At 40.7% G+C, this 13,132-nt stretch overlaps 1 protein-coding gene across 2 annotated transcripts in view; it reads right to left on the reverse strand.

The window, feature by feature from the left end:
* Window positions 1–6,986: 6,986 nt before the first annotated feature.
* NAV3 (neuron navigator 3) overlaps window positions 6,987–13,132 on the reverse strand; it is a 269,901-nt gene continuing 263,755 nt past the window's right edge. For both annotated transcript variants that reach the window (XM_018572850.1, XM_018572842.1), the window contains one exon: window positions 6,987–8,001. In XM_018572850.1, coding sequence (XP_018428352.1) covers window positions 7,882–8,001 — 120 coding nt within the window. In that variant the 3' untranslated portion in view covers window positions 6,987–7,881. The remainder of the gene's footprint in view (window positions 8,002–13,132) is intronic.

Here is a 13,132-nt window from a genome sequence, read left to right on the forward strand (position 1 = left end):
CACGCACCCGAGGTGGTCTGTGTCCGTGTGCTCCCTGCACACACACAACTCCAACACTCCCCTGAGCACTGGGCTGGCTTCCTGATAAGGCTGCTCTCAGCCACCTGATTAGCCCAGGCTGGTCATTGGCAACACCTGGCCCCAGGACTGGAGATCTCATCCCACCCAGAGCTCTACGAAATCTCCAGAGCTCCAGATCCCAGCTGCAAATAGGAAAACCTGGAATAACCTGAAAAGCCAGCTTCTTCCTTATAACATGCTTTACTTTCTGGACCCTCTCAGCCCCTTTGGCTGAGAGTCCTGGGTGCCAAGGTCGCCATTCTCCACCGTGGCATTGGCTTACACTGCCACAATATATATACATATATATATACACACGCACACACAAAGTAGGTATAGAGGCATTCACAGGTCTTGCCGTGGAGAAAAGCATCAGCATCCTATTGTCAATGTTTCGATGGAGCTCAGGCCATTTTTTTGCATTCTGTATTTTTTACATTTGGGTTTGATATTGATCGTGAAATTTGGGTTTGATAAACAGTTGAGTTAATGTCATGCAACATAAAATGCAATTGCCACCATTTTATTCGTCAGGTTCTTTGCTTTTAAAAAATATATAATTATGTACATTGTAACGTGTGCAAACATGGTTCTAGCGACAAAAGGGTTAAACACTTCAGAGAGGCTGCCATATTTGCTTTTTTTGATTTGGTGCAGGCATACACTGGAAGACTTCAGCTGCCTTGTAAAGGCTGTGCTTTTTTTGCTGGCTAGCTAGTGTGCTGGGGACCCCTTTGTACTCTTTTGCATGTTACCTTAAATATGTTTACCTTTCTCTTTTTGCTACTTATAAAACACATAAGAGCGGCTGCCATATATGTTTTTTGGGGATTTCGTTCAAACACACATTGGAAGTCTTATGCTGTCTTGTAAAGTCGATGTCTGTGCTTCTGGCTGATGGGGCTAACTCTCTGTTTGCATATTGCTATATATGTCCCACAGTTAGGAAACTCAAATAGTTTAGAGTTAGTAACCACACTTATAAGTGCCTTGATGTGGCTTCCATATGTGTTTTAAAATGTATGCAACTAAAACCTCTGTTTTAATTTGTAAAACAGTTAAATAGATTTTGTATTCTGCTGGCTAGCTTGAAAGTATGATGGGAACCTGTATTGTACTGTTTTGTATATTTCCCTGCTCATGTCATCACCCTTCCATTTTTGCATGCGTCTCCTGGCCTCCCCTACCTATAAAAGTCAATGCTATTATCAACCTTTTCTCAGTGTGTGGAGTTGGAGTAGAACTTGTGTAACTGAATTCATACAAAACCTGAAAACCATTGCATCCCTTGGGTACCATGCCAAAAAATCCTGCCAACTTTAAAGGGATCCCCAAATTTTTCCCAAAGCGTCATTGTTCATCACAGTGGGAGGCCCAGTGAATGTATGTTACCAAAATCCACACCAAAACATAAGGAAGAACTGAAAAGAGCGCATTGAGAAGCCAGAAAATCTCAAGGTGGTAAGGCATAAACAGAATGTGTGTAAAGAGAGAAATCTACTTAGAAAAGTAGAATCGGAACAAACTAAAACAATTGAGGATACAGAACAGACCAACGTGCCATGAATGAAAGGGACTATTACTGGTTGGCCACCCTTTGGATACCCTATACAGCAGTTCCCTTGCTGCCATCCCAGAAGGAGCAAAATGCACCACTTGGAGGAGGTGCTGTGAAATTACCACCTTGTTGCACCTGGAGGCGAGCATGGGAGGAGTTGATGAGGGAGCTGGAAAGCAGAAGGTCTTTTGAAAAGCGGAGGGGACGGTTAGGATGATACTTTGAGACCAGGTTTGACATATAGACATATATCCAGAGGCAGAGTTGTGGGTGGCTCTGTAAGTGGTTGTTAATATTTTGAATTGTATCCTTTGGGCTATTGGAAGCCAGTGTAAGGATTGACAGAGGGGGATTGCAGACACTGAGCGTTTGGTTAGGTGAATGAGTCTAGCAGCTGTATTCATGATAGACTGAAGGGGGATAGCCTGTGTAGTGGAAGGCCAATGAGGAGGGAGTTGCAATAGTCAAGACGAGATATAACGAGTAGATGAGTAATTTTGCGGTTTCTTTGGTGAGGAAGGGGCGTATTTTGGAAATGTTACAAAGGTGAAGGCGGCAGGATTTGGATAGTGATTGGATGTGGGGAAGAAAGGTGAGGCCCGAGTCAAGGATGACACCTAGGACTTGGCATGGGGGGAGGGTTGGATAGTTTTGTTAACAATCCCAAGGGAAAAGTTGGGGGAAGGTGCACGGGCGGGAGGAAATATCATGAGCTCAATTTTTGAAAGGTTGAGTTTTAAGAAGTGTTGCAACATCCAGACGCATATGTCAGTTAGTAGATTAGTGACCCACAAGGACACTGAGGGGGTGAGTTGTGGAGTGGAAAGATATATTTGAGTGTCATCAGCATAGAGATGGTATTGGAAGCCATGTGAGGTTATTAACTGACCAAGGGAGGTGTAGATAGAGAAGAGAAAGGGTCCAAGGACAGAGCCTTGGGGGACCCCTACAGAAAGAGGAAAAGGAGGAGAGGAGTTAGACTTCTAGGGGACACTAAAGGAGCGCTTAGATAGGTAGGAGGAGAACCATGAGAGAGCAGAGTCTTGTAGGCCAAGCGAGTAGAGTTTTTTGAGGAGGAGCAGGTGGTCAACAATGTCAAAAGCAGCAGAAAGGTCTAATAGCAAGAGTAAGGAATAGTGTCCATTGTTTTTAGCTGCTGGTATGTCAGTAGTGAGTTTTAGGAAGGCGGTTTCTGTGGAGTGTAGGGGGCAAAAGCCGGACTGTAAGGGATGGAGAAGGTTGTTATCAGCTATGCGGCGGCTTAGGTGGCTGTAGATAAAGCGTTCTAAGAGTTTGGAGGTGAATGGGAGTAAGGAGATTGGTCTGAGATTGTTGAGGTCGGTAGGGTCCAGGGTGACCTGGGCATGCTTTAGAGGGGAGGGAAAGCTGCCAGTAGAGAGTGAGAGATTGAAAATGTGAGTAAGAGAGTGTAGGATAGAGTAAGGTGACCAAAGTAGTGGTGAGGGAACAGGGTCCAGGGGGCAAGTGGTGAGGTGGGTGTCAGAGAGAAGCTTTGTAACCTCCTCTGTGTTGACAGGGTCAAAAGAGGAAAGTAACAAGTGTGGTGGTGGGTCTGGCACATGAATAGGGGAAGGTGACTGCACAGTGATGATCTGATCAATTGTATCTATTTTGTTTTTTAAATGGATGGCAATGTCCTGGGCAGTGAATTAATTAGTGGGTGATGGCGGTGGGGGACATAGTAGAGAGTTAAAAGTGGAAAAGAGTTGACGAGGTTTGGATGAGAGTGTGTTAATGAGAGTGACAAAATAAGTCTGTTTGGCAGCACAGAGGAAGGAATTATATTTTAGGAGGGCAGCTTTATACAAGTCTTGCAGAAGCCTAGTTTTTCGCCACACTCGTTCAAAAGTGCGGCTTTGTCTTTTTTGATGTCTGGTTACTTCAGTTTGCCACACTTGTAGCGGACATCGTCTAAGTCTGCGTGTAGTGAGGGGAGTCAAAGTGTCTAGAGAGGATGAAAGTGAGCTGTTGTAGACAGAAATAGCCAAGTCAGGGCAGGACAGGGGTGAGATTTTGTCATAGAGGTAGTCAGTAGCAGAGTAGAGAAGAGAAGGGTCGAGGTGGCGAAGGTTTCTCCGGGTGACAGTGTGCCGTGTAAGTGGATTCATGGTTGGGGTCAGGGTGAGTGTGAAACTGAAAAGGTTGTGGTCTGAGAGCAGGAAAGGGGTGTTGGAGAGGTTGCAAGGAGTGCATAGGTGAGATAATACAATATCTAGTATGTTACCATCAGAGTGAGTAGGAGTGTCTGATCATTGTGTTAGATCAAAAGAAGAGGTTAGGTTAAAAAATTGAGTGGAAGCCGGGGTGTTAATGTTATTAGCAATGTTGAAGTCACCAAGAATGATAGTGGGTATTTCTGAGGAGAGAAAGTAGGGTAGCCAGGCAGAGAGGTCATCCAGAAAGCGAGATACTTGTCCAGGTGGCCGGTATATAACAGCAATCCTCAGCAAAATTGGAGAGAATAGGCGAATACAGTGTGTTTCAAAAGAGAAGAGGGATAGAGCGAGAGGTGAAGGCAGAACTTGGAAAGTGCATTGGCGGGGATAGAAGGATTCCCACTCCATCTCCTTTCCATCCATTGGGTCTGGGTGAGTGCGTCTAATGTAGGCCAACATGGGACAGGGCAGCAGGGGAGGCATTTTTGGATTCCTGAAGCCATGTTTCAGTAACAGCTAGCATGTTAAAGGAATTGGAGATAAGAAGATCATGGACAGCGGTGATACTGCAGTGGATACTGCACATTGCTCCACCTCACACACTGTGCTGTGTAAGATACATTTGGCTTACAGCTCCTTATCAAAATGCAAGTTGCTGAGCTGAAATCTCCGAAATGTAGTTACAGACAACAACAAAGGCCTGACAGAAGCTCTAACACTTCCCCCCCTCTATCTAGAATGAAATAAAAGTCTTGATGGGAAATTGCATTTAAACAAAGGTCAGGTATATTTCTAGAGAAACCATAAAAATAAACTTACTTCTAAAATATAAAACTGTTAACATATCTGTATAAATGCTTCATGTATTGCAGACGTACCTAACATAAATAAAAGATGGGGTGTGATCTGGTTATAAACGTATAATATACTCCTTAGATTAAATGTATTGTTAATACAGAGCGAAGGAAGACAGAATTACCATTCAATAAATAATACCACTTTAATGGCAAAGTAATAATTTAGACAGTTACACTGCGCACATCTGCAAAAAATAGATGCAAGCTGGTTTACAGGCTAGAAGAACAATCAACTTATAGAAAATACATCATTCAATTAATCTTGATTACACCAAAACTTATTTTGAGGGCTTTACGAAGACTACAAAACTTTCCAGATGAATCTATTTCACTGCTTCTGTCTATTTACATGATATGTTACATCAAAAAATGTACAAAATATAAAATGTATACTGACAAATGTTTCACAAACAATTTGTTTCTTTGTTGTAAACTACATGTACTCACTGAGATGTGTTGTAGGAAGGTCTATATGCTTATATCTGGTGTGCACGTCAGAAGGATATTTGCAATCTTTCCAAGGCCAAATATAAATGTCACACAAAAAGCCTGAAGTTAAAGGAGAACTGCAGGCAAAACACAATTCAGTAACTAAGTATGTAAGAAAGGTTGTTTACCTGTGTTTTGTAATACATTATTAGAAAGAAAAGTTAATTCTCCATCTTAGATTTATTTCAACATACTATAATTTTAAAGGCTTTCTTAAAGCACAAAGGTTATTTTTGTGCATGTTCAGGACTCATATAGGCATTGCAGGCTGTGCACTCTGAGCAAGACAAATTAATCAGTTAAAGTCAGTATAGCAGCTAGGAACCAGAGAAGCTGGACTTTTAAATATCTGGTGACTTCTGTAGCTCATGTTTAAAACAAGGATATAGGAAGTGGTTAGAACCTGATATTACATAGGCTTACTGATGATTTTTGTCTTGACTGAAAAGCTCCTTTAATGCCTATTTCCTTTGCTTTCAAAGTTAGCACCATGGTAATATACAGTATAAAGGGTAGTAGGTGACACGTGTACTGTGCAAATTACATTAACCAACATGCAACTGATTCTGTGCCTGAATGCCCTGGTTTAGCCAGCATTTAAAACTTTTAGCCTGGTCCCATATACTCTTTCTATTTAGTATCAGCCCCGTAGAAGTCTAGGTGTAAATTACATACACCCAAAAAAGATTGAAGCACAAGCCACAGGACCTGGAAGTTACTAAGATTGAGATCCAAATAGAATTGGGGACATAGAAGAGAGCATAATTTACTTACAATGCTGATGCTCCTAATTCACTGATGCCCATGAAATACATTACCATCAAGGTATAATTCTGAAATTAAATCTATATGACCTACTCTGAATGGAAGTTGTACATGCATGACATGATTAAGATTTGCATTTGGGCAATAGCACCGTGTAGGGAAATCTTGTCTTGAAAATAGCACTGTATAGCATAATTCCTATATAAGGATTACAGTAGATGACCAAGGTTTTGGCCAAGACGTGTTTGTAGCACCAGTAATTGATGTTGAATGTAGCATCTGGTTTACAAAGTCTACACAATGCCATAGCCCTTCAATTATTATTGTTATGTTTTTTAACTAATAATTGACTTTATTGGTTCATTTGTGGTCTCCTTTCCATGATTAATTAGGTCACATGAAATATACATTTCTGACATTATCACAAAATATACTGGCTCAATGTATATAGTTTTTAGAAACATGACTGTATCACTGTACCTCCTTCGAACTCCTAATACGTGTAAGCACATAACAAACACACCAGGAAAAACAGTATGAGATTTTGCATTCTGGAGTTGTTTAAAATGTATGGAATATTCCGTGAAACATACACCAACAAGTTAAAATACAAATTTGTTTTGTTTCCTTTTTTTTTTTTCTTCTCTTTTTAATGGTGCAAGGCATTTTTTGTCATGGTTTTTTATATACAGCACCCACCCAATTAGACTGTGCAAAACCAACCCAGTTATAATAAAAACTCTACACTGCCTCAGTCATACTCAACACCGAGAGCCCCATTTACAACATAATAAATTCAAACATGCCTAAAACTATTAGAAGGGGAGAAGGAGAAATTAAATAAAAAATGGTTTGTGCTCATGCTTTGTCAAGTGTTCCCAGCACTGCTGGAAATTCTATCAACATATTTCCTTTGCAAGCAAGCAAAAGAAAAAAAACTTTTAACCACCTGTGTCAGTTTTGAAGTCATGATAGACTTGTCATTGTTGACCTGTATTTCAGAGATTAAGACAAATTATACATAAAATAATAGACTGATTTTCATTGATCACTATCTTTATAAAATAAAAGAGTAGATCACTGTGCTCAGTGAGAAATAACATAGTAGTTTTGGTAAGAAGACATAAGTCTTGTTTGTACTCTGACTAAAGGACTATCAAGAGATATTTTTAAGGCAGTGAGATGGCACCATATGACTTTTCTATTCTTCTATTCTCCTTCCTTCACCAGCAATACTCACATAAAACACAGGTCTAAGGGAAGCCTTAATCATTGTTATAAAATTGTTTAAGTGGGCAGTAGGTGATTACAAAAACAACTGATTGGCAATAAGGACAATTATTAACAAGTGATTCAACACTGCTGAGTTCAGAAGTCTGAGCATGGCAGTTCAGATTTACAATTGGCACTTATCCAGTTTATCACAGTAGATTTTCTAGTTGCTGCACAAATACATTTTTGTGCTTTTAGTTTGAATGTAAGATCATTATACAGATCGGAGGCAGCACTTTACACAACAATCTCACTAATGTAATCATGTGACCGGCACAATGTCTTACATCAGAGATTTGGAGTGGATTAAAAACACAGCACAATTAGTACAGAATGTAAAAAAAAAAAAAAACAAGAACACACATTATACATACACATCTGTGCTGTAAACCTTTTAGAACATAAAATGATTCCAGTTTGGCTAGCAAATGTGCAATCTGCTTGTTTGCCCTCTATCCAGGGCTCTTTCCAGTTGACTAATGGAGATACACTCCACTCCATTCATATTGAAATGCATTGAGATTAAACTAATTCAAGCTTCCCACTTCAATTTTTCACCCGACTTCTTTTCTGAACCAAGTCACCTGCCTACCAGCACATTTTCCTGGTACGGGTGTTGCATTGTGCTGCTTTAGTAATGGCAGTGATCTATTGGACAAAACCTTTCAACTATAATAACAATATAACATCCATGGATGAATCCTTAGAGGGTTGATTCGAGCGAAGGTTCCAAAACTTCATCATGGTGACTGGTGCCATCGCTGTCACAGCTTTGTCCACTTGAAAAATTGGCTGTTTCTTGAAGCCGCATTAACATATTTATCTGGGAAGGAAAGAGAAACGCATTACACTTTCCAAATCCAAAGAGCTTTATTTCATATTTTCTGCAGCAAAAAAGTAATTTCATAATGTAATACGAAATAGATGGCCAAAGCTTTTTTCCTAGAATTACACCACCAAGTCATATCGAGAGTCAAAATGGAAATAATAATATAGCACTGCCAAGCATTGCCATTAAAAACAAAGAGAAAAATACTCAAACATGACAACTACAGCGGAGCATTCTAGCTCTGCTGCAACAATCCATCTTAGTTAAGAAATTGTTCATCTATGAAAAGACGAACATTACCGCCTATGTTCTTAATATTAACGTGACTAGCTGGAGCACAATAATTAATAATGATTTATTAGATTTTTTATATTGCTTAATAATAGAAATGAGTTAAAAGGATAAGAATGCTGTCATAAAGAGATCCTTTTTGAAGCTTGACACTAATTTGACAACAAAGTGTTAGTTACCCCTGAATGCTCAAAAACAAAACAGCAAGGTATGAAATGCAGATATCAGCAGCTTAAAGAACACAGCGAGTCCCAATTCAGAGGAGCATGTCGACTTTGCAGCACGTATGTACAAACAGAGCTTTCATCAGCACCATGGCCAGTCAGGCAATATGTTACCATAACATTTAGATGCTTGATATTTACTACTGTACGGCAATAATAAACATGCTGCCTTGAAAGAGGAAGTGTTGTTAGCACATGCTATATGGGTTTTTTTGCTATGATGAGTATGTTTTGTATTTCAAAAGTCTGAGGTGGCCTACTGTAACAATGTTTGACTGGTTGCCTATTGCTAAGGCAATACTAGCAGGTAAATGAATCTGGGGTAGAAATTGTTAGTAGAAGAAACTTTGTATGTCTCTTCTTAAAACTCCTTTACTTCCGTCAGCAATTTTTAAAATGTACACTGCCAGCATCTGTACAGCATAGACTTCCGTAGGGCTCAGCTGAGTGCCGCAATAGTGCAAGTTTAACGTTCATGCACGAGAGTGGCATCACCACTGACTGATGGCACAAAAAAACTAAAAGGAAGGTGCCAGGTCCATAAGAAGAATCCAAGAAGATGGCTACCGCAGTCTAGAGCACAAACCTATCATCACTGGAGGAGGAAAACTCAGAGGTAAGTTTGCCATAATGTGCAAGTATGCCATGCATAGTTGTATTAAGGTAACTCTTAATACTTTAGCAGTGTATAGGCAGGGCTTAATGGTAAGGGATGACTAGTTTATTAGTGGAGGAAAGGTTAATATGCCCCTTCATAAATGCCCTAGGACTTAAATACATAATTAAAGTGTACAGTAAGTAAACCCTAACAATTGACTTTTCTATTTAAAACCTTTTGGTTTGCTAAATACTCTAATAAAAGTTTATTATCTGTTCGATAAGTGCAACAATTACCTGCTGATTTTGCCAGAAATCTTGTGGACTGATAAATTGCTCTGCTCTCTGTCTGTACACAAGGATGACTTATGGAGAAGAGGAGGAGGGGCGGTAAATGAGGAAGGATCTGTGTTTTTGAAATGCATCATGAAGGACATAGGCAGGGTTGATACCACGTTCTTAAGTATTCATATTGTCATTTCAAAGATATATAGACATTCTATATTTGTCACATCGAGAACTATTTTTCTGTACTTGCAGAGATGTATGAAATCTGTTTTTTAAATTCTGTCTTGACATATGCTTAAAAAGACAATACCTATTTCCCCTACCTGCCATTTTCACAGTATAGCTTCCTCCAAAAATACATGCATTTTAAAACCATTTTCATGCGTCAATAGGTGTCACATTCCTCAATTACAGGTGATAGGAAGTTTTTTTATTCCAGCGCTTGTACAGCCTCAGAATACATTTTAACCGTACACAGCTTATATTACTCATCTTGGGCACTAAGGGGTTTATTCACTAAAGAGTCGAAGGATGTAGCTGAACGTTCGGTTAATCCTTCAGCTCGATTTGGCTCGGCAAAGCAGACCACACAGCCGGAGCGAGGAGAATGGTCTGCTGAAGTTGTTAAAAAAAAGAAGAAAAAAGGCGTGCAGTTGCCCTTCCCAATTCATACCAGACCCATTAGGTCTGACGTCACGGGACTCCAGCCACTACAGCAGAACACTTGCCCCAAAATGGCAGGTCCGGGCTGAATGTAAACAAATGGGGAGAGCAAGTCATGACTCCACAGGACTCACTCTGCCCATTTGTTTACATGCCAATTGAGAACACAGTGCTGTCATGGAATAAAAACAAATGAATGGAGGGAGTTTACGACTCACTCCACCCATTTGTTTACATTCAACATGGACCTATCATTTTGAGGCAGGTGATCGGCGATAGCGAATGGGTCAGCTGGATTTTTATTATTTTGGTGAGTCAGCAGGCATTGTTCACAGTGACTGACAAGGATCTACATTGCTGGACGACGCGATTGACCTGTGGATTGCATCGTTGGAGCCTTTTTCTTTTTTTAAATAAAGGACTTGTCAAAAAATTACTTTTGTTTTTATTCAATTAAATGATGTTTTCAAGGTGTTGTGTTTTTATTTACTTTTTTGTGGACTTTTTGGTGCATGAGTAGGGGTACCAACTACCCCTTTCTCATTCACAAGGGGGGGGGTGGTATCTGGGTGCCACCTTTCTGAAAGGGGCACCCAAATGTAGATGAGTCCCCCTGCCTGCAGACCCCCACAACCAACGAGCCAGGGTTGTGGGGAAGAGGCCCTTTTCCTCATCAGCATGGTGACAAGGTGCCTTTCCAGGGGTCCCCCCTGTAAAAGCACCCTCCCAATGTCAAGGGCATGTGGCCTGCTATGGTGCTGGGAGGAAAGGGCGCTTGCCCATCCCCCCTTTCCTGCTCTGCCAGGCCACTGTTCAGATCAAGGGTCTGGTATGGAATTTTAAAGGGGAACCCACATTTAAAAAAATTTTTGGGGTTGGTGTCCACCTAAATTCCAACCAGACCTAAAGGGTCTGGTTGGAATTTGTAGTGGAACCCCCACATTTCAACCAGATAGTAAGCTACCTCGCTTTTTTTATTCTGTGCAGCTACCGAGCCGAATGCTGAGCCGAGCTTTGGGCAATTCACTCTCTGCTGTTCTGCCCTTTTGAGAATAGGGGTGAACAGCAGGGAAGGAGCTGCTGAATGTTCGCCTCAGCCGATCCAGATGTTGCATCAGCTGAGGCGAACGGGTTCATACCTTTGGTCCAGCTGAACGTGCTGAGGCTGTTTGGCCGAGCCAAAGGGAGGTGAAGTGGACCAAATGCAGCTATAGTCATAGCTTTGTATATGATTCCATCAATGAAACAAGCAAGCTCTATTATTGTCCACGTACTGTAGCTATGTTAAAACGTTGTCAGACTATTCAAACACAGGTGAATGAGATAATTAAACCATTTAGTATATTTTTTTTATTTGTGGTCACTCCACCCTTCTTGAAATGCTGTGTCTGTGCACATGGTGAACCAAAAAAGGAATACTTTTGGCATTAATTCTCTAAATAAATTTCTCATGTTTATTAAGATGAGTACAGATATCAAGAGTGAAGGGAATTTGAACTTAGCAAGTGGATTTTCCCTAAGCTTAGCGAATGAGGTAAAGCTCTGCTGACCTTCACCATCCAATCATATGCAAGCAAAAATACTGTTTTGTTTTTTGCACATGATTAGGCATTCTTTGCAATGTGAATTTTAACCTCATTCAATAGGCTAAGGGAAAATCCCCTTGCAAACTGAAAATTTCCTTGCAAAACCAACAGCCTATTTGTCTTTAGTAAATCAATCACAATGACTCATAATCCAGTAGTGCGGTGATTGAATCTATCATTTCTAAACACTACATTCTGTTCACCTACACTGTATGAAGGCCATGATAAAAGATATTACTGGTAAGGGTTAGTGTGAGAATGAGCAGATGTCTATGCAGCCATTGTTCTCAGTAAGAGACCTGATCATCTAAGAGCATTTTAAAGATATATCCACACAGGCATTTCAAAAGCTTTATAACAGTGGTGCATCTGCCCTAGGTTAGCAGCTTCTAAGCTTCTCAACAAGAAAATAGGATGTGACAGATCATGAATCTGTGTGACAGCCACTGCATTCTGGAACATGGTAGTGCATGACGTTTTTAATTAATATGTTTATCAAAGAAGCATTAGCAGTATTGGTAATTGATATTTTTTTTTCAACAAAATATCCTCCTTTAATCCATACCCTACATAGATTGAGCATCTGAAACCTTTTAACAATTCATTTAAATAGATATGGAAGCTGGTATACATCCACAGCATACACATTAGGTGGGTTATTCACAAAGCTGCCGAAGGCAGCCAAGTGAATGACCCAGCCGAAGTGAAGTCAGCCGAACTATGTTCAGCTATTCACTACGGCTCTGTATGGCTGATTTCAGCGGTACATCGGCTTAAATCAGCCGTACATCGGCTGCACTTCGGTCAGGGGAACATGCTCTGCATGTTCGGCTGAGCTGAAGTGCAGAAGCACTTCGACTCAGCCGATCCAACATCTGGATCTGCTGGGCTGAAGCTTCGGCATCTCACTTGCTGCCGTTTGCCCCTATTCTCATAGGGGCTGAATGGCAGTGAGTGAATAGCTGAATGCCGCCAAGCTCGACCTCCGTGGTACCGAGCAGAATAGAAAATCAGTGAAAACCAAAGAGAGCCAAAGGATCAGCCGGAGCTACGGCTGGATCCTTCGGCTCCTTCGTGAATAACCCTGTACATTTTTTCAGAAATGAAGCCAGATCAAACAAATATACATTGCCAAGCAAAGTATTTCCTTATATTTTTACCCAAGCTCTTACAGTCATCATGTTTCCAAACACCTGGCTCTAGTTCCCAGATTCACTTCCCTGAACTTTCTGTCCAGTATAAAATCACAAAGGGACAACACAGTCTCCAGCAACTGTTAATCTACTAGCTTGTAGAAGGGAGGAATGAGGTTTGTTGTTCTGTGCTTGTGTGTTTGTTGAGATACACACAGCTTACTAACACACACAAGGGTAACTCCATAGGACCCTGCAAGGGAAAGGAGCCACCCTACATAGGATATCAGGGCCAGTGCTCAGGAGACCAGCTGATTCTGCAGAAAGCTAAAACTTTTAAAAA

The sequence above is a fragment of the Nanorana parkeri genome, unplaced genomic scaffold (genome assembly GCF_000935625.1).
Source record: "Nanorana parkeri isolate BGI_ZX_2015 unplaced genomic scaffold, ASM93562v1 scaffold45, whole genome shotgun sequence".
NCBI lineage: Eukaryota > Metazoa > Chordata > Amphibia > Anura > Dicroglossidae > Nanorana > Nanorana parkeri.